Source organism: Lutra lutra, chromosome 16 (genome assembly GCF_902655055.1).
Source record: "Lutra lutra chromosome 16, mLutLut1.2, whole genome shotgun sequence".
Taxonomy (NCBI): Eukaryota; Metazoa; Chordata; class Mammalia; order Carnivora; family Mustelidae; genus Lutra; species Lutra lutra.
In genome coordinates, this window is record NC_062293.1 from 54,499,235 (window position 1) to 54,521,961 (window position 22,727).

The following is a 22,727-nucleotide window of genomic DNA, read 5'->3' on the forward strand; positions in this document are numbered from 1 at the left end:
GATCAAAATGGCTCGGCAGGCAGAGGAAAGGGAGGGACCCCCTGAAGGACTAAATGTCACACTGAATACGATGTCAGTGACTCAGCATTTGAGCTTTGCCAAAAGATGATCCTAGAAAAGGCAGACAGACAGTCTGGGAGTGCCCTCAGGAACACCAAAGGGTTTTTCAAAGGTATAATTAGATTACGGTCTTACTGAGTTAAAAATCTGGGTCCCAAGTAAGCTGCACTCCAAGTCAGAAATAAAAGTGGAAACTAACTCCAATTTCCATGTATCTAATTCATTGGTGAATTTTCTGTATAAAGAAAAAAAAATCAATAATCACCGGAGTTTAATGTGCTGCAACTATCATTTGTTTTCTGATTTGGCAGCCAATCCACACTCAGAAAGAGACAGTGTAAATCACCAGCTTCACCTGCATCCCACCACACAGAGACGAGCTCTAAAAACCACGATGGCTGGTCACTCTGTATTTATTTTTATCAGTCATATGTTCTGTATGATTGCTTGGTTTACAAAAATGGGACCAGAGGATTTTGTAGCTCATTACCCCCCAGACAAATATTCTTTCTAGTGGCCACGTGATATTTAATTCATGAATGGATGGTGTGTCTATTGCTGGATATTGTGCTTCTAATTTTTCATTATGACAACACTTGAAAAGCCTTTGTTTATACAGGTGTGTATCCATCTCTTGCTTATTTCCTTGGGATAAATTCTGCAGTTTAAAATGAATTCTGGTGATGTATTTCCTTATAGTTAAAGTTGAAAACTATTAGCAAGATAATCATGACTTGGGATATTAGGGCTTTTGGCTAAAGAAGGAAAAAAACATGACACCTGGGCATATCATATTCAAACTTCAGAAAAGCAAAAATAATGAAATAGTCAAAGAAGCCAGAGGTTAAAATACACTGGCCAGGAGAAGACCAAAGGTAAGAATTACTTCCGGCCTTGCCTCAGAAACTGTGCAAGTCAGAAGAAGATGGAGTAAAATATTTAAAATTGTTGAGAAGAAAAACAAAACAAAACAAAAACAAAAACAAATCCCACCAACCCAGAATTCTGTTCCCTACAGAATTACCCTGAAAAGGGACTTGAAGAAACTTACAGAATTTGTTGCCCGTAGACTATCTTATAAGAAATGTTAAGGGAAAAAAAGTTCTTTAAGAGAGAATGAAAAAGTATATATAGGTCAGAAACTCAGACCTACACAAAAAAAGGAAGAACATCAGAGAATCGGTAGTGAAGCTACGATAAAACTTTTATTTCTCTTATTCTTAACTGAACTGATGTTTTTTTCAGAATGGTAGCAACATTGTATTCATATCTATGTGAATGTATCCATGTATCCAGATAAATACACATGAATGCCTGGATACATTCATGTAAACACACCTGTGGCTATGTCTGCTTCCGTACAAGTCACAAGTTGGTGGATGGAACTAGGGACATTTTGTTACTAAGACATACTTGCACCATAAATGAAACAGCATCTAGCTATTCTCAGGCGGATCTGGATTCGTTGTGGATGTACATTGCAAACTCTAAGGCAACCACTAAAAACCATTTTAAACAAAAGTATAATTGATAGACTTAGAAAGGAGTGAAAATAAAACCATACAAAATGCTCAAGTAAAACCTCAAAGGCAGGAAACCTGAAGGCAGAAATAGTAATAAAGAACAAGGGTAACCAGTAGAAAACAGGAACAATTAGGGTAGATATGAATCTAACTATATTCAATAATCACTTAAACAATGAAAATAAACCAATGAAAAGGCAAAGGCTGTCAGAGTGAATAAAAAACCAAGGCCCAACTATAAGAGGGTCACAAGAAACCCTCTTTAAATATAAAGATATGTTTAGATTAAAAAGTAAAAAGATGGAGAAAGACATACCCCATTACCACGAATCAAAAGAAAGGGGGAGAGGCTCTATGTCCCCCAGATGGGCATTCTGAGTGAGAGAAGTTATCGGGATAAAGAGGGACACCATTAATGCTAAAGGGGTCATTCTACAAGATGGAACAATCCTTCATGTGTGTGCCCCGAACAACAGAGCATCAAAGTACATGAGGCAAAAGTGACAGGACTACAAAGAGAAAGACAGGAATCTACTATTATAGCTGGAGACTTCACCAGCAATTGATCAGAAACGGACAGATCCAGCAGGCAGAACAGCAGTATGGGCAGAGCTCAACTCAGCCAGCCATTAACTAGGCAGAGAGGACATCCACGGGCTCCTTCATCCAACAACAACAGGATACACATTCTTCCCGAGCTCACGAGGAATGTCCACTAAGATAGATCACATCATGGGCCATAAAACACATTTTGATAGATCTAAAAGAATTGAAATCACACAGTGCTGGCTCCCTGACCACAGTGGGATTAAGCTGGAAATAAAATTATAGAAATAGAGCTGGAACCCCCCCCCCCCCCGCCCAGTACTTGGAGATGACACGACGCAATGCCAAATAACAACCCAATTTGAAAATGGGCAAAAGGCTTGAACAGACATATCACCAAAGCGTGTGTATGTATATACACATACAGACAGCACACAAGCGTATGAAAAGATGTTCATCGTCTTACGTCATTTGCGAAGGGCAATTTAGAATGAGATACCACCGCACCTCTCCTGGAATGTTCAATACTCAAAACACAGACCACACCAAATGCTTTAACTTTGCGGTGGAAGATGCCTGGGATATTTTCCCGTGCAAAGGAATACACACATTATAAACAAAGCCAAGGGGCAAATAGCAGACTGGAAAAATGATCTACAACACAACAGACAGAAGAAAGTTCAACACCCCTCACAGGCAGAGAACTTACACAAATTGATATTTAAGAAAAACAGAAATGTTGGTCCAATTCCCCATACAAACAGGCAATTTGCCAACCTGGGAATGTCTATGCGTTATCTGCAGGAAATCCGATAGACACAAAGATCCACTGAGCATTACTAATAGGGAAATTAAAATTACAGAAACACAGAGATAAGATGGCACATAACAGAGAGCCACTGTTCCCAACAATTCTGAATAAATACTGGTGAAGAGGGGGAATTGGCCATCCTCTCTGGAAACAGACAGGTTGCTGGGCAGGAATGGGGCAGGGGGCAATTACTGGTGTTTCTTCTTGATACATTTTCATGCTTTTTCACAGCTGATGGCAAAATGTATGACTTTTTTAATCTCTGAAAGGGAACCGAACATATTTTTTGGTAAGAAAAGCACATGGATGCTATGGTGAGTGCTGTGAAATGTGTAAACCTGGCGATTCGCAGACCTGTACCCCTGGGGATAAAAATATATGTTTATAAAGTTGTAAAAAAAAAAAAAAAGAAAGAAAGAAAAGCACATGGAAAGAACTACAGGATAATGAAGGTATTGAACTTGGAGACTCGTGTCCAGCACCCCCCTGATGCCACTGTCTCTTGTCTGTTTCACAGCATCATTGTGTAAGAAATGGGACTCTTCACTCAAGAACGCTAGTCCGCGGTATGATGCGTAGACATAGCACAGAGTCAAAGTGAGAGCAGCACGAGAGTTAGACTTCACAAACCCCACCAGCTGGTTGTTTGCCCTTCACACGGGCATTCAAACGACAAATCGGCTGAGCTCCCAATGACTCTTGGGACCGGGGGAGTATTTTGGAGTCTTTGCTTGAGTCCGTGGTAGTGTCGGCAGAGAGATCGTGAATTCTTTACCGACCTGTCACGGTTCCTAATTCCAGAGAGTGATTCTATCTGACCCTGAACGTGACCCGAACACAAGGTTGAAGCCCCCTATGCAGTGTGGTTATAAAAGACAAGCAGACAAGACTAGAAGAAGCCACAAAGAACAGAGATGTCTTCATGCAAAGTGCAACACTTGTTATAAAACCATTATCAGATTAGGGGCTCCTGGGGGGCTCAGTTGGTTAAGCATTTGCGTTTGGCTTGGGTCATGATCCCGGAGTCCTGGGATCGAGTCCCACACTAGAGTCTGCGTCTCCCTCTCTCTCTCCCCCTGCTCATAGGGTCTCTTTCTTTCAAATAGATAAAATAAAATCTTAAAAAAATAAAAAAACAAGAACGTATGAGATTAAGACAACAGGTGGGTACACAGCATGCTTCCAGAAACATGAGATACTCTTGCTCCATGGATCGAACCACAACAGACATACCTGCGCATAATACAGATGTTCTTACACAGAGTATCATGAGTGGTGTGCCCTGCGAGTTATGCCCCGTGCAACGTTTGTGGCGAAGATGGGAAACGTCTGAGCAGACGTAACAAAGGGCTTCTGACATCCCCAAGGGCAGAGGCATGGGTATCTTAGAACAAGACATTCCTCCCTGAACAAGTGGGAACTCGTCTTTTCCCTATCTCCTTGGTCAGCATTTCTGCTTCACAGCTGACAATGTCCCAGGAGGCAGGAGATGGGTCAAGTGACTCAGGAAATATTACAAGGTGAACATAAAGAGAAACAATTTGATATCGACAGCGAGTCAAGGTTGGCTACTGTCTAAATTCTCAGCTGTTCCATCCAGCCGAGAGCCCATTCCGTGGGACGAAGGTGCCTTACAAAAGCTTCACAGAGACACCACCGCCACATCCTCTGTGCCCGCCATGCGGGAACGCTGTTGCTAACCCACCGCTGTCCCCCCTCCCCCAGCCAAGGCTGCCTCGAAGCCCCAACTCTTAGGGCTCACCCCAGGCTCTGGAGATGCCAGCAGGCAAGCTTGGAGACATTCAGCTCAACCAGAGCTAACGCTTAGGTTTTAATACAATGCCAGTGAGGAAAACGGGACTCCCTTAGGGTTCCCCCATCTGTCCCGATAAAGAGGTGCAAAGACAGTGGGGGGAGAAGGGGGGGTACCCTGCAAATTTCCACTCTGTTGGCAGCTTCCTCCATCTCCTCCCTGAGGGCATCAGCTTTGGCACCCGCAGGCTGTAAGCCGCTGGACAGACCTGAAGACTTGGAAGTCTGCTGCCACCTGATGGAAAACAGGAGAAAAAGAGGAGAGGGGTGAGACAGGTGGAGAGCCCTGGGAAGTCCGTGGGGGCGCAGAGAAGAGAGCAGGTTGCAAACACTACCCAGGAGGAAGGGGGCAGCTGTGGCTGGACACAGAGCGGGGAGGCATGGGCCAGTCTCATGTCCCCTGAAATGTTTCTCCCAAACACGGAGGCCCAGTGACCATCAGCGGTGCTCTGTCCAAGGCCCGGTGTGTGTGTTCCCCGGAAGCTCCCAGCCTGCCCTGTGGGCTCTGAGTCTGGAAACACTCGCCGACTTGGCTGAAGCCAGTCATGGGTGCCAGAGGAGAGGAGAAGCAGAGGAGAATCAAAACGAATCTGAAAGCCAAAATCTCCACGGGTCAGCACAAAAAAGCTTCCAGTCGACGTTCGGATACTGTGTTTATATTTCCTTTGATGTCTGTCCTTTGTGTGGAGAGCAGCAGCCGTTGGAGGACATGGCTTGGAAAGGTTTCGTGGCGAAATACAGATGTTTCTGTTGGCCCTGGCATTATCAGGGAATGACCAAGAGCAGGCCCTGAAGGACAACGGTTCTGATGACTCAAGGCAGCGGGAGCTGCAGCAGGGATGAGCTGTGGGTTCCTGCTGCCCAGGAGTCTGTGAACTCAATGGCTTATAGGGGCCAGGGAGTAAGAGCATGAAGTCAGGGGGTCAGGATCTTAAAAACTAGTCCTCTCTTTATTTTCCTACTTGTAACTGGGCCACGAGATGCACAACCATTCCACGGCCCTAAGGAAAACAGCAGGATGACAAAGGGCAGCCCACAGGGACTGCAGTCTCTCGGGGAAGGCGGGAGGGACAGTGAGGGGAAGGGGATGCTGATGGGGGGGCTGGCCCACCTCCGTTGACAAGAGAGGCTGGAAAACATCACATGAACCCTCCTGATGAAACTGGGCAACAGACCATGCAGGCCAGTGGCGTACAGACTGAACCCGATGGCCCCATAGGCCCTATCTGGCTCTTAGACCATCCATCCCAGGGGCACAATGTGCAACGCGACCCTCATTTTGAGAGTCAAGAATCCCTAAGTGGTTTCTCTACATGATTTCTTCTCTGAGTTTGTTATCCGCAGGACAAACAGAAGAGTATAAGACTCCGACACAGGAAAGGGAAATGAAAGTCCTCTTTGCTATTAACATAAAAGAACAAAATAAAGGAGTCTGTGTTAATTAAAAAATGCATTCACGGGGGTGGGCATGGGGCAGGTGCCTGGGTGGTTCGGTTGGTCAAGCTGCCGATTCTTGATCTCGGCTCAGGTCATGATCTCAGGGTCCTGAGATGGAGCCCCAGGTCTGGCTCTGCACTCGGCCGGGAGTCTGTTTGAGAGTCTCCCTCTCCCGCTGCCCCTGCTTGCGCTCGCTTTAAACAAAGAAATAAATAAAATCTTGTTTAAAAAAATGCATTCACGGGAAAATGACTTAAAAAGGCTTTGGGATGTCAAGCTGGCTCGAAGGTCCAGAAAGGGACATGCATGTCTTGGGACGTGCAAAGGAAATATTCTACTCAAAGTTGTTGGAAAATCTGAACTAACAGGTACAGATTGGTAAAACTTCCTGGGTGGTTCTTTTAGTTTGCCCAACAGACATGATCTATTTAATAAACTTCCCAGGGTTTAGTCACTTCAAAGTATTAAGGTGTTGTGGGGATTTTTGCTCAAATAAAGTAGGAGACGCCATGGCTATAACGGAGACTGCTGATCACGAATATGGTAGATTATGAGATTAAGCTCAGGGGCGCCTGGCTGGCTTAGTGGGTGCGGCACATGGCTCTTGATCTTAGAATCTCAGGGTCGTGAGTTCAAGCCCCTTCCTGGGTGTGGAGCCTACTAAAAAAAATAAAAATAAAAATAAAAAAGCTAAAACTACCATGTGGCTCATGCTATCTGAAGAAAAAACAACTAACCAATATACGTGTGAAAAAAAAATACAGTGACCACAGACACTGGTATTTTTTTTTATGGCTTCGAAGATCTGGATTTGATTTTTTTTAAACCCAATTGTCCTTAATCCCTTTAATCCCAATTATCCTTAATCCTTTAAACCCAAATATCCTTAATATGTTATCTGTTAAAATGAAGACATTTTCCCAAGTTACCTTTATTTTCTTTCCTTTTCCCCTCTATCTTTCCCCTCTAAATTCTACCTCTTAGATAATACTTTGGTAGGTTAAAAACACAGATCCTTCCCCTCCCTTTATGGGGAAATTTATTCGCAAGAGAGAAGTAACCAATTTTGAGATTACAAAATAGTGATAAGATGCGGAATCAGATTGTGGAGATCAAACAATAAAACAGCAAGGAAAACACGGGAAAATGTGTATGGATAGTAATCTGCTAGGAAAAGAGACATTAATCATGAATTTCAGGATACAGTGGCCTTGTCAGACATCCATTCTGTCAATAAACTCAAGCACTTTCCTGCTCGGGCAAGAGAAGAAACCAAAAAGTCTGAGCTTTCAAATCTGCAGAGCAGAAAGTTCTGGGCATTAAGGAGGGCACATGATGTAATGAGCACTGGGTGTTATATGCGTCTGGTGAATCACTGAACTCTACCTCTGAAACTAATAATACACTAGATGTTAATTAATTGAATTTAAATAAAATAAAAAGAAAGTTCTGCTCTGGTATGACACCATTATTTGCTGGGAAAGATGCTGCTGCTATAGGGTCTGGGGGGGAGATGGAGACAGAAAACCAGCTTTAATGAAGCCTAGAGGAGAGAAAAGGGCCAGAAATAAAGGTATGGAATTTTAGGGATCAGGAAACTGGTCAAGAGGGCAAAGGCAAGAGGAGTTCAGGGTAATGGGAAGTTAAGAATTTTTGGAAGGCAAACAGGAATGTTCTTTTGGAGGGACATTTATTATTTCATCTGTCCTGTCTGCTTCCCTCGGTCATTGGCATCCTCCGGTTAGTGAGGCACTGCCCTACTCCTGCTCTGATATATGGGCCAAAGGGAGCTGCCAGAGTGGCTTTTTAACATTTTAATTTTTAAAGATTTATTTATTTATTTGGGAGAGAAAGAGAGAGACTGAGAGAACAGGGGAAGGAGCAGAGAGAGAAACTGTAAGACTATCCAAGCAAAACAGACTCCCACTGAGCGCACAGCCTGATGCAGGGCTTGATCTCATGACCCATGAGATCAGGACCTGAGCTGAAAGCAAGAGTCAGACGCTTAACCGACTGAGCCATCCAGGGGCCCCGAGAAGCTGCCAGTTTTGCATGACCCTCCCCATGAGTGGCCCAGGCGAGGGTCGCTGATGCAAGCCAAGCCCACACCCATCCTTCATCACTGTGACCAACTGAAGGGCCAAGGAAGTGGCATCTAAGCAAAGTCTAGAGAAATGGCCTCTCTCCTCTGTACTTTTAGAACTGGAACAAAGGGAACAGGTCTCATGCTGGGGAGACAGAAGCCCAAGGGACCATGAAGACTGGCTCTAAGATGCCTGTATGCAGGAGACGTAGGAGGTGAGGAACAGCTTCGAAGCTGGTGACACCATGCACTTAAATCTCTCCTAATGAGCTACTTCTTTAATTCCATGTGCTGCCTGCTATCCATCCCCCAACTCTCCAATTTTATTTATCTTAGTTCACCTGCTTCCAAAGAAGCCAGGTGTCTTTATTTTTTTTTTTTTAGGATTTTATTTATTTATTTGACAGAGAGAGACACAGTGAGAGAGGGAACACAAGCAGAGGGAGTGGCAGAGGGAGAAGCAGGCTTCCCGCCAAGCAGGGACCCCGATGCAGGTCTCGATCCCAGGACCCTGGGATCATGACCTGAGCTGAAGGCAGACACTTATCGACTGAGCCACCCAGGTGTCCCAAAGGCAGGTGTCTTAATCTGTGCAGGCTGCCGTGACAATATACCACAGACTGGGTGGCTTAATCAACAGAAATAAGTTATCTGGCAGTTCTGGAGGCTGGAAGCCCCAGATTGAGCTTCTGGCAGGGTTTGGGTCTGGTGGAGGCTCTCTTGCAGCCTCCTCACTTGTGCTCACATGGCCTTTCCCCTGAGTGAGTATGCAAAGAGAAAGAAATCTCTCCCTTCCTCTTCTTAGAAGGCCACCAACCCAACTAGATTAAGGCCCTACCCTTAGGACGGGACTTAACCTTAATTACTTCTGAAAGGCCCTATCTCCAAATAGAGTCACATGAGGGGGTTAGCGCTTCAGCACGTGAATTTGGGGAGGGAGGACAAAATTTAGTCCACAGCTGCTCAGCAGGAGCATAAAGTGTCCTGGATCCAGAAGGGCTGATCTTGAGATACATGCTCAGAAAAATCGAGGCAAACTTTGGGAGGGAACGGAGCTCCTTCTACAACCACTGCTAAACCAAATGTATCCCAGAAAAGACATTTGTGTATCATTCAGTTCAATTCAATTCAATTCAATTCAATTCAATTCAATTCACAATCTTTAACTCAGCATAAAGCTTTAAAGCTTCCTCGAATTTTTCCTCCAACCTCCTTATCTACCTCCTTCTACTCAACTTATAAGCTTTGGTCTTCTCTGAGGATGGTAAGGCTTGTATGATTGGTTTTCCAAGGAGATAAGCCAGATCTACTGGAATTGAGGCAAATACACACCTTGGATTCAGACCCAATTACATATTGGATAAAGGAGTCGGGTTTGACAGTATCCAACCAAGTTCTTGTAGCACTCAAGGATCTGGGCACAATGATCAACAGCATGTCTTCATCTGGGATACACCGTGCAGTTCTGGAGAGTGTAACTCAGGAACAACAAAAAGGGACTAATGAAAGTTTTGGTGATCCTGCAAAGAACCTATACACAGTCCATGGTGGGAAGCGGGATGGGGTGGAGGGGAGGGCAGGAAGGACCCTCTGTTCCAGAAGAGCAGCTGCTGATCCTTGCTATTCAACGGCATAGCATCTGGTCTTACTCTCACTGCTGTCTCTTAGGATGCGGTCCTCATGTTGGCCGAAGAGTGAGGGTTTAGGGAAAAGGTAGAAGTTGGGTGGGTTGGCTTCTGAAAAGACAAAGGTGGTCAAGGGTCTTGGCTGAAGTTTAGAAGTGTAAGAATTTGGATAGGGGAGGTAGAGATTTCCTGACCAAACCCCAGCATACAAGAGATGACGAGCTGAGAATGTGGAACAGTTCCTCAAATCGTGGAAGAAGGGTTCCTAACGATGCTTCTCTATGGTTTTCAGAATCCATATGCCACTTGGTGTCACCATTAAAAACGTACCACATGACTAGATGGACTGTGACTGACACCCACTCAACCTCTCATAAGGGGACTGAACAAAAACACGTTAAATAGAGGTAACAATGACAAGCACTGACGCTAGCATCTGGCCTTCCGACCAGAAGCACTTAGATGGAAATTTAGGTTTCCCTTACAGAGGCGGGGGGAAGACCTCAGAGCAAAGGGCCAGGTTTCCACGGTGAAGGAAATCACTCTACAAACCCAGGAGCAAGGTCTCCACCATCCTCTTAACAGTGGGACAATCAGCATGTTTTTAATCCTTGTGTGACTGCCCCAATGTAGGCCTTGAACGCTGATGTCATGGGAGGCATTGGACGTGGTCTGAGGATACAGTAGTTGGTGATGGCACATCCATACTCCCCATGCAACCTTCTCTGTCTTCCTCCATGAGCGCTGAGGAGAGAGCCTCAGACTTGGGTTGGAAAAACCTTGACAATGTTCTTCCTCCTCTTCCTTCTCAATGGAAGAAGACAAGCTTCAGGGTCATAGCCTTCTGTGGGCAACAGGCTTTGCTTTCGTCCTTTTCACTTCTATGTCTACCTGGCATTCACAGAAAAGGTAGCGCCCTTCAATGTACGGTAGGGCTCTGACATCTTTTTTTTTTTTTTTAAGATTTATTTATTTGACACAGAGAGAGAGAGAGAGAGAGATCACAAGTAGGCAGAGAGGCAGGCAGAGAGAGAGAGGGAAGCAGACTCCCTGTGCAGCAGAGAGCCCGATGCGGGGCTTGATCCCAGGACCCTGAGATCATGACCTGAGCCGAAGGCAGAGGCTTAACCCACTGAGCCACCCAGGCACCCCGGCTCTAACATCTTTTAAACAGATTCATTTTGAAGAAGCGAATCGACTTTTTGCGAGATGTGTAGGTCCAGATGTCCAAAACTGTTCAGGTGGACTGAAGTTTGGGAAACACTAAATTAACAAAAGACATTCTCTACTTCTCTGCTGCTCTAACCTGTTCTATTTCTGGTCTTGGGGGACCGCCTTACACTCTGTATTGGTCCAGATGTCAAATTCCCGGGTCCCAAGTAGTTAATTGTAGCAGTTTCCTTTGGCAAAGCACCCGGGAAGCGCTGTGACAAATGCGATCTCAACTGACACTCAAAACAACCTCCTCATGTCAGCCCACGGATAACGTCACTACCTGTGCGCAGGTGAGGCAACTGCGACTCTGGGAGGCTGACTGACTTAATCAAACTCACAGGTCTTGGAAATAGGTGACCTGGATCTCACCACCTCACCTCGGACTCCTGCTTCAGGAGTCTATACGACATCTCTCAGTCCAAGTAGATCGCTATTTTCTGGTTTTGTTTCTTTTCTTCAAGAAAGTTAAAAAGAGGTAAGGAGAAGATTAAAATTGACCTGCAAAGGGCTTGTGGTAGAACTGAAAGCTTCTTTCCGTATTTATCTTCAGGAACGTGCCTTCCTTCAAGCTGCACACGTAGGCACACATGCCACTGCGAGAATTAGGAAGTTGCATATGCACCATTGGGGACACATGGTGGTCAGAGTCAATGGCATCTCAGGGCCTCTGGTGACCTGCCTGATGGAAGAGGCACTTTCTGGAGGCTTCTGGGAGATGGTGCTGGAGGAGAGCAGCACAGCTAGAATGCTGCTTCTGTCATAATGGTCTCAGGTTCAGAGTGGCTACAGAAAGAAAAGCGCTACACCACTGGCTTCAGGAAACAGTGGGCAGGTCCCAGAATCAGAAATTTCCCCCTTCTTTAGACACAACACCTTACCCACCTTGCCTCTTTGATCTCAGCTCTTACTATGCCCCACCTTGGCTCATACCCCAGTCACGCTGCCCTGGTGTTATACCCGGACTGTGGCAGCCTGATCTCTCCCCAGCCCTGCCTCAGGGCCTTTGCACGTGCTGTTCCTGCTGCCATGGACAGTCCTGTGCCCGATCTCTGCATGGCTGCCTCCTTCTCATCATTTAGGTCGCAGATCAAGTGTCATCTCTAAGAAGACTTCTCTGTTTCAGCCCACCTAATAATGTAGCTTCCCTTTCTCCATCACTCTCTTCCAAAACTGCACTGTGCTACCTTCTTTTTTTTTTTTTTAAAGATTTTTTATTTATTTATTTGACAGAGAGAGAGATTACAAGTAGACGGAGAGGCAGGCAGAGAGAGAGAGAGAGGGAAGCAGGCTTCTCGCTGAGCAGAGAGCCCGACGCGGGACTCGATCCCAGGACCCTGAGATCATGACCTAAGCTGAAGGCAGCAGCTTAACCCACTGAGCCACCCAGGCGCCCCACTGTGCTACCTTCTTTACAGGACTTATGGGCACCTGAAGTCACCACATGTTCACTGGCTCGTCTAGGGTCTCTGTCTCTCACAGTGGGCCACAGCCCCCATGAGGATGGGGACCCCATATCTCTGACTCACGACCCTCCCCTCCAGTGCCTGCCATGTCAGGGGTATTAAGAAAAACCTTGAGGATGGAAACACATTCGACAAATGATGCTCCCCACAAACCCTTCCCCACGCCCCAGATGCAATCGCTGTCCCTTCCAAAAGACAAAAAAGGAAAGCAAAGAAGCCCTTCCGTACCTCGTTCGAGAAGAATCCATGTCTAGCACCAGCTTTGCTAAGTGTTTCCTCTGCTTCTGAATGTTCGGGATTTCCACCTGTGGTTACAGGACAAAGTCAGACGGACGCTCCCAGTGAGTTCGTACGTGGGCTGACGGACGCCCCAGTCCTGATTTCCAGAGGAAACCCTCATTCCTTTGCCTGAGCTAACTGCCGCTCTTTCTTCGCGGGACACCTGCCAGGCCCTCCATCATCCTGATCCTCCTGGGGGCTCTGCACTCCCCTGCTCACTTATGCCTGGCCTCCTTCTTGCCCCCAACCTCGGCCAGCAAACACGGGCTCCATCCCGGCTCTGTCCACGATACAAGGGCCACACACGGGGAGAAAAGCAGGAAGAGTTGACACACAGACCTAACTCACAACAGACAGCAGCAGGCTGATGGGCACTAGTCTCAGGAGGCCCAAGATCTGATGGGGGAATGCAATCAGGATACATTTTTATAGAAATAAAGACTTTTTTTTTTTTTTCTCCAAAATAAATACCAAATCAAACCTTGCCACGGCTCTGCTCGGCTATGACAAGTTCTTCCATGGTGGGTTGGTTGTGCGTGGATGCTCTTTTTATATTTTTATTTCCAAAAATGACTTCGTGGAACATCCCAGTGTGGGATTTGGGGCCCGGGCTCCACCAAGGGGGACAGAATGTGCGAATTTAAAGGGGAAAACTGGCTGTACATTGAAAACCCAAAACCATCTCAGGCTGTGGCTTCTATAAGAGGGAAAACTGTGAGGACGGTCTTCGGAGCAGGGGTGAGTAACGCAGGGAGGGGAACCGCTTCTGACAGGCCAGAAGCGGAGCTGCAGGGTCACACGGACATCTGGCTGGTACAAGCGCGTCTCGGCACCCAGGCCAGGTTTGCTTCAGGCTTTGCCCGAGACCCCAGACCACCTTTCCAAGGCGCAAAGGGCCTCTCACGCATGCGTGTGGCTGGGCGATGGCCTAGCACAGGACAGCACCTGAGAAGTCTAGAGCTGATGATCTCTGTCAAGCCACGACAGGCAGGATTTTCTCCTTCAAAACTTTCAGGACTTTGGTTAACGATTTGCCCATCCATTCTGTCATAGAAATTGCAACAGGGGATGGGGAGGTGCTGGGGGGAGTCCAGGAAGGAAACCAGGCCTGGTCTAGGGCAATGCTGTCCAATATGCTAGCTCCCAGCTCTCTGTGGGCACGGCGTTTTAAATTCGAATGAACAAAAATTAAAATGTGAAATGTAGTTCCTCGGTGATACGAAACACATTTCAAGAGCTTGCTAGCCCCAGGCGGCTAGTGGCTAGCAAACCGTGTGGACGCAGAGCACCTGTAGTTCGATGGGATGGGGCTGGGGTGGTCTTGGATGACCAAGCCAAGGCAACTGGCAAGAAGCCAGGGGCTCAAGGCAAATAAAATCCCCAACCGTGTCCATTCTTAGTCGACACAATTTCACTTGGCTGAAGCTAGCCAGATCGTCAAACGGACATCAAGGTGTCTGTGTCCGCACAGTGTTATCCAGCACCCTTCATTACCCAGAGACATAGGGGCTGAAGGGCACACTTATCGTGATGAACACTGAGAAGGAACTTCTGCATCACCGTACTGTGCTCCTGTAACGTGCAGGACGCGGGATGTGAACTATACTGGAACTAAAGTAAAAAATACAATCGGATGAAATGAAAGAGAAGGGATCCACATACACATAAGGTGCATGTGCACATAAGGGGGCACTACAGAGGGTCTCCCCCAAGGAAGGGCTGCTGTTCATTTCCTGGAAGACAGGAGATGGGTGGGGGGGAGGGTGGGTAAAGCGTGCAGACCCCCGTGGGGAAGGAGATCTGGTGCCAGCTAAACTCCCGTCCCCACTGGGAAGCCAGCAGAGAGGAGTGTCAGGGGCAGAGGGAGCTGGCAGGCAGTGGGAGGGGCTGCTATATGGGGGAATCCTGACCAGGCGGACGGGCAGTGATAATTCCTGGTGAAGAACGGTGTCCCCGGGTAGGATGACCTCGTGTGCACGGCTTACCTCGGCCAACAAAAACAGGGGCTCGATCACGTCTCTCTCCACCTGCAGCTCGAAGTGGATCAGCTCCTGAGCCAGCTTGTCCTCCGTCTCTCCGCAGAGTTTCAGCATCTTCCTGCAATGGGAGGGGAAAGCCGTGCTCAGTACCGTGCCAAGCAGGAGGTCACCTGCATCCGAGCGGCCCAACCTGTTCCGCTCAGTTTGACTTCTGAAATTATGCATTTTTTAAAGGATGTGAAGAACCCACTGTGTGCCTAGAGTAAAGGGAACATGTAGGGAAATACGAGAGAGACGTGGGGAGAACAGGCTCCTATGTGCTGAATGTATATGGCTGTAAGCCCCAGATGCTGCTATGTCCCCTGAGCCCTGGAAAATGAGCTACAACCGATGCAGAAACAGACCAACATCTTTCTTTTCCCCCCTAGATAATTTTTTTTATCAATTTTTATTTATTTTTAAATTTCTTTTCAGTGTTCCAGAATTCATTGTTTATGCACCACACCCAGTGCTCCATGCAGTACGTGCCCTCCATAATACCCACCCTCCAAAACCCTCCCTCCAAAACCCTCAGTTTGTTTCTCAGAGTCCACAGTCTCTCATGGTTCATCTCCCCCTCCAATTTCCCCCAATTCACTTTTCGTTTCCTTCTCCAAATGTCCTCTGTGTTACTCCTTATGCTCCGCAAGTAAGTGAAACCATATGAGAATTGCCTTTCTGCTTGACTTATTTCACTCAGCATAATCTCCTCCAGTCCCGTCCATGCTGATACAAAAGTTGGGTATTCATCCTTTCTGACGGAGGCATAATACTCCATAGTATATATGAACCATATCTTCTTTATCCATTAGCCCGTTGAGGGGTTATCTTGGTTCTTTCCACAGTTTGGTGATTGCGGCCATTGCTGCTATGAACATTGGGGTAGAGATGGCCCTTCTTTTCCCTACATCTGTATCTTTGGGGTAAATACCCAGTAGTGCAATTGCTGGGTCATAGGGAAGTTCTATTTTTAATTTCTTAAGGAACCTCCACACTGTTTTCCAAAGTGGCTGCACCAACTTACATTCCCAACAGTGTAAGAGGGTTCCCCTTTCTCCACATCCCCTCCAACACACGTTGTTTACTGTCTTATTAATTTTGGCCATTCTAACTGGTGTAAGGTGATATCTCAATGCGGTTTTGATTTGAATCTCCCTGATGGCTAGTGATGAACATTTTTTCATGTGTCTGATACCCATTTGTATGTCTTTATTGGAGAAGTGTCTGTTCATGTCTTCTGCCCATCTTCTGACATGATTATCCATTTTGTGTGTGTTGAGTTTGAGGAGTTCTTTATAGATCCTGGATATCAGCCCTTTGTCTATAGTGTCATTTGCAAATATCTTCTCCCATTCCGTGGGTTGCCTCTTTGTTTTGTTGACTGTTTCCTTTGCTGTGCAGAAGCTTTCGATCTTGATGAAGTCCCAAAAGTTCATTTTCGCTTTTGTTTCCTTTGCCTTTGGAGACATATCTTGAAAGGAGTTGCTGTGGCCGATGTCAAAGAGGTTACTGCCTATGTTCTCCTCTAGGATTCTGATGGATTCCTGCCTTCCATTGAGGTCTTTTATCCATTTCAAGTTCATCTTTGTGTAGACCAACATCTTCCAATTTATCCCCCAAAACTCAATTTCAGGAGGCTCTTCTACAAAGAGAACTCCTTCTTCTAAGCCATGACAACTGACCTTGTATAGAACGAATAATTACCCCGTTGGAAAATTGGAATGGAAAAACCATTACAAAAGTGGATTCGGAGTAAGCAAATAATGGAAGACCTGGATGAGTAGAAAGCTATGCCATATTCCTAGGTGAGAAGATATGTTATCTCAAAGATGTTAATTCCCCAAGTGGGTATAGGGGTACGCAGGCAGTCCTCCTTCTGCATGGTACCAGGCTAACTGAAATTCATGGGAAAGTTTTTACAAAACAATAAAAGTAGAAGAGGTCACTGATTCTAAAGTTAGTATGTATCTTTCCTGTTCTTATGTTTATGCTTCTATGAAATATAGAAGCATACACATACAATACAGAATACTGAAGCCTGACCCAAACAAGTTCCTATCAATGGTTTTACACTTAACCTATCCTGTGGCTTGCCTTTTTTTTTTTTTTTAGATTTTATTTATTTATTTGACAGAGAGATAACAAGTAGGAGGAAAGGCAGGCAGAGAGAGAGGAAGGGAAGCAGGCTCCCTGCTGAGCAGAGAGCCCAATTCGGGGCTCAATCCCAGGACCCTGGGATCATGACCTGAGCTGAAGGCAGAGGCTTTAACCCACTGAGCCACCCAGGTGTCCCAGGTTTGCTTTGTTCATGCATCATCTTTGGGGCTTATGTGTCTTGTACATATGTCTTACATGTCTTATACATGCAGAATTAAATCATTCTGGTGCATGGAATCCCATCCCACCACTTATTAAGCTTTCCCTTAATCAACAGACCCATCATGTCCAGGGCTATTGTATAGGTGTGTATGGTCCGTTTGCAGATTAGAATTTTTCTGTGCAAAGGAGAGGAGATACGCACCCCCTTAACATCACTAGCTACTTGTTCTCTGAAGGGATAACACTAACTTTGCCCTCACCAGCGCAAATGAGAGTTCCCAACGCTCTACACTCTGCCAAGCCTTGGTACTGGTAAGGCGTTTGAGTTCTGCCAAACTGGTGGATGCCAATTATGACCTCATCCTGGTTTTAATCTTTATTTCTTGGCTACTGGTGAGACTGAGTGCCTTTTCGTGTTTCGGGCCATTTCACGATCCCTCTCGTAGGATGTGCTATTCGCATTCATTGACTGTTTTGGAACCAGGATCTTTTTATTGGAATTTATTTGTAGGAGTTCCATCCATCTATCTATCTATACTTAAAATACATTTACATTTATATATACATATATACACCTAAAAATATGGGTGTGGATGTAGAGGAGATTCAAGTTCTTTTTCCTTTCTGCTGCAAATTTCAGCTTCCAGGTCATGGGCTTGCTTTTCTTTGCTCTTTTTAAAATGGTGTCTTTTATCTGATTTGTCTATTACTCACGTCCATGCTCCTGATGCTACTTGTTTTTTTTTTTGCGGGGGGGGGGCATTGGCTATGGACTGTCAACTCTGGAAAAAGAGAATTTGGCAATCTTTGTATCTGTCCTCCCCACACTTATTTGTATTGGTAGATCTTTGGCATTTGCACTACATTTTGACCCAGTGTGCCATTCAGAGTTTGGCTGGGTCAGATATTGTGATCACTGGTCTTTCCCAAACGTTCATCCTCTCTGATCCTCTCTGTAGAATTAATAATGGCCTTGCTTTGGCTTGCTTGTTTAGTTTTTCTATAGACCTGACTGAACCCCAAATCCCCCACCACTATTTTGTCTAAGATGTTGAACCACACTTGATGTGAATGAGTTCCATCTTGAATTCATCTCTCTGGGACCCATGTCAATCTGAACTGACTTTTCCTTCGATCCCTGGCACAGCTGTCTTCCTGCACACTTCCTTCCCCATTTCCTGGGATTTTTCTCTCCCTTTGTCCTATGCTGGGATAGATCTTATTTCCCATATCCTGTGTCTACCTGTTTCTTGGTTACTTCATTGTAGAGCACACCTTGGTTTAGTTGCCTGCGAGTGGGCAGGAAACCAATTTTTGAGACCTCGCATGTCATGACATTCCCCTCTACCCTCACACTGATTGATAGCTAGGCAGGATATAGCATTCTAAGCTAAGCATGATATTTCTTCAGAATTTGAAGGCATTCCACAGTAATCTCCTCATTTCCATTGTTATGTTTGACAATCTGGAAGCATTCAGATTTCTAAGCCTTTCTACTGTGGCCATTTTTTTCCTCCAGAAGGCTATAGAATCTCTGTACCTTTCACTAGTCTTCACTAGTGGTGAGCCCGGGCACAGGTTCAAGTTTTTCTCAGTTGTATCAGGAGCTCAATGGACCCTTTCAATATAGGAACTCACGTCTTTCAGTTCTGGAAAACTCTTCTGGATGACTTTATTACCATTATTATTACTATATTTTAATAATATAAGTTATTCAGGCTTACAGTTTCCTGGGTTGGTTCTTTAATCTTCCAACTTTTCCATTTTTGATGTCATGGTTGTCTTCTCTGAATTTGACTTTATCTTCCAAACCTGCCACTGAAAATGTACCTTTTATTTCCATGAGCTTGTCTCAACCTCAGAGTATTCCTTTCCCATAGCATTTTTTTATTGACATCCTCAGTTTTTTAGTTCTTTCTTTTTTTTCATTGAGATATAATTGACAAACATCCTGGCTTTCATTCACAGACACGTTATTTTCTCTTAGCACTGACAACATAAGTGACGCATTTTCCAGAACTCTTCTCTTTCCCATGTAATATCTATTTCCCCCGAGTTACATTTTTCTCCTCCCTGTTTTGGTATATAGGCTTCAATTTAGACTTCCTTCAAATGTTTGGTGAGCTTGGACGCCTGTCTATATTTAAGAGCTTAGAGTATGTGAGTAAAGCTCTTTGGCTGCGAGCTTGTCTATGGGATAGTTGAGTTGGGCCATTTGCTCAAGTACTGTCCCCTCCAATGGCTTCGGTTCATCCCCATTGGGCTGGTCCCATATGCCAGAGGAGGCTCTTCTGGCTTAGAGAGGAAAGACCTGGGGGCCACAGGGATGGGAGAGAGAGATGCAGATCTCAGCACCCAGCAGGCATTAGTCACTTTAATGTGTGATACCCTTCCATGGTGTCCGCCGTCTGGACTCTCTGCTTTACACCCTTCAGAGAATAAAGCTCCAGACTTTTCTGCTGGGTCTGGGGGTAAAGAGATGAGGGTCTTCCAGAGCTGTGGATAAGGGCTGGGTTTGAGCCTCCCAAGTGGTACTAAGCTAGCTCTCGACACACACCCTCATAACTTGGATCACCTCCCAGCCCCCAAAGACCCACTCACCACTCTAGAGATCCCTGGGGCCACCACCCCTGAGCCTGCAAGCCTTTCAAGAGGTAAATGACATTGGTTGTCTGCATATCCTACTTCTGGCTCCAGAGTGCACTTTCTGAGACCTGTCTAGTCAGTCACCAGGCCACCATCAGCTTTCAAAGCTCACAAAATCTTGTTTTCTCTCCTGTTTTTCATGTCTTTCTGGGTTTATGTCTTTTAAGAAAGAAATAAATCCCTTCATTGTAGTAGATTTGGGAAGGGAACAAAATTAATTTTAGATGTTTGTGCTCAGTGTGTCAATTTTTACCTGGGGGTTCTTTAGCCCTTCACTTCCAACCTTCCTGTGTCCCTATGCTGTAGGCAAATCTCAGAAACAGCGTGAATGTTTCTCCCCCTGTGATCCTCTATGTTATGAGCTGTTGACTTTATTCCATCTATCACAACTACAGATCTGGAGCCCTTACCTTGTACCTTTACTCTGTGTTTTCTTTGCTTGCTTTTTGTTCTTTTGGTCCCTTCTGGGGTGTTTTTTTTTTTTTTCTATTTTATTTACTTCCCTTTTCATCCTTCTACTAATTTCGAAGTGCTACATTCTATTCCTTTTGTGGTTCCTCTTGCTTTTCTAACATGCACACTTTACACAAAAATGCAACACCGTTATTTATCCTTCTTTCAAACAGTCAAAGACTTTGGTACACTGATCACCTTCCTGGTGGTCCATGCTATTATTTCCTGGTATTCTGTTTCACTTTGCTTTAAACTCCCCCAAGGTAATGTTTTAATTCAATGCTTATTTATATTTCTTTACACGAAAGAGTAGCAGAATATGCCATCTCCAAAATGCCACTTAAGCATAAGGATTATTTTGAGCTGCAGGCAATCAAGAAGAAGCAGGTACAGAAGAGCTCTCTGCCCTCCACCTCCACCTGTTTGTCTAAAAGCAGGACACGGGTTGTAAACCTGTCCTCCTCCCCTCTCTACCAGGAAGGACAGAAGTCAACCACCAGACTCAACTCTAAAGCCTTATCAGCCAGAAGGTACCTTAGGAACCAACATATAAACCTGACTAATGAGACTTATTTTCCATTTGCTCCCCCAAATATCTGCCATCCCAGAATCTGCCACCCTAGAAACTCAAATTTCTTCTCCTTTGCCCTGTCGCTTCCCTCAAAATTTTTCTTTTGTAAAAAGTGCTACCTAAGCCCGAGTTCCAACCTGCCTTTGAGTTACTCATCACTGAGTTCTGCCACATGTATGCACCAAACGTCTTAATAAAATGTGCATGCTTTCCTCTGTTGACCTATTTCTGTCAATTTAATTTAAGGGCCACTCAAGGAACCTCAGACAGGTAGAGAGAAAGAATTTTAATCCCCTACAAGGCACTCAAAATTTTTTATGCTATCTGGCGACTTGCATTTCATTCCTTCCTTCTGGATATAACCTGTTTCACACATCTTAACTAGTTCTTTTAGTGAGAATATGCGAGTAGTAATTTTTCCTAAATTTTTTCCAGCGATATCTTTATTTTCCCTTTATTCTCACTTTTTAACTTTTTTGTTTTTAAAGATTATTATTTATTTGACAGAGGGTGAGAGCATAAGCAGGGGAAGTGGCAGACAGAGAGAGAGGGAGAAGCAGGCTCCCTGCAGAGTATGGGGATCCAATGTGGGGTTCGGTCCCTGGACCCCGAGATCATGACCTGAGCTGAAGGCAGATGCTTAACCAACTGAACCACCCAGGCACTCTTTCCTTTATTCTTGAATAATGGTTTAATTCATCAGAGAATATAGGTTTCTTATATTTTCACTCAATACTTAAAGGGATTCCTCCATTACTGCCTGGCATTTCTTTGAGTTGACAAATAAATACCCTGCTATTAATTAAATTGCTCTTTTTCTTTTTAAAGGCTTATTTATTTGAGAGAGCGAGTGAGTAAGCGAGCAAGCAGGAGGGGCAGATGAAGAGGGAGAGAGAATTCCAAGCAGACTCCCTGTTAAGCACGGAGCCCGATGCAAGGCTCAACCTCCTGATCCTGAGATCATGACCTGAGCCAAAACCAAGAGCTGTATGCTCAACTGACTGAGCCACCCCAGTGCCCCTGGAATTGTTCTTTTATACATAATGAGCTTTTCTTCTGCTTGATTTTAAATTTCTCTTTTTTTCTTAATAATCTGTAGTCTTACTATGGTGCAATAGATTTCTTTCTCTTGACCTCAATCAACGCTTTTTGTGCTTCTTTAATCTATAGATTTATGTTTGTTTGTTGGTTGGTTGGTTTTTTCCAAATCTAGAAAAGAAATGTTCCATCGTAATCTCCCCTTGTACTCATTTTCTTCTTGGGGAACAGCTCCCAGACACAGGTCTGTGTTTTATCATCCATGCTTGTCCATTTCCAAACACCAACTCCCCACCTCTTGTAAATCACTCTGCTCATTCTTGTGGCAACCTCCTATCTGTTTGCAAGCTCACCAATTCTTTATTATTATTTATTTTATTTTATTATTTTATTATCTGTTTATTATTTATTTCATTGATGCATAATTTCAGTTTATCTCAAGTGTTTTGTTTTTTTTTTTTTAATTCCCTATGTTGCACCTTCCATCCCCATGACTTGTTTCATAACTGGAATCCTGAACCTCCTACTCCTCTTCCCCTCATTTTCCCAATCCACCCTTGCCCCCTCCTCTCTGGCCACCGTCAGTTTGTTCTCTGTATTCACACGCCTGTTTCTGCTTTTTTTGTTCATTTGTTCATTTGTTTTTCAGAGTCCACGGTTAAGTGAAATCATATGTTATTCGTCTCCGTCTGATTGATTTCATTTAGCATAATACCCTCTGGGTCCCTCCATCATCACTATTGGCAAGATCCCATTCTTTTTTATGGCTGAACACTATTCCATTATATATAAATTACTCTTATACATACACAGATACATACGTGCACC

At 44.9% G+C, this 22,727-nt stretch overlaps 1 protein-coding gene across 5 annotated transcripts in view; it reads right to left on the bottom strand.

The window, feature by feature from the left end:
- Positions 1-22,727, bottom strand: part of ARHGAP44 (Rho GTPase activating protein 44) — a 176,198-nt gene that overhangs the window by 41,128 nt on the left and 112,343 nt on the right. For all 5 annotated transcript variants that reach the window (XM_047706570.1, XM_047706568.1, XM_047706567.1 and 2 more), the window contains exons 5-7: positions 14,840-14,951; positions 12,804-12,880; positions 4,870-4,987 (exon numbers count right to left, since the gene is read on the bottom strand). In XM_047706570.1, coding sequence (XP_047562526.1) covers positions 4,870-4,987; positions 12,804-12,880; positions 14,840-14,951 — 307 coding nt within the window. The remainder of the gene's footprint in view (positions 1-4,869; positions 4,988-12,803; positions 12,881-14,839; positions 14,952-22,727) is intronic.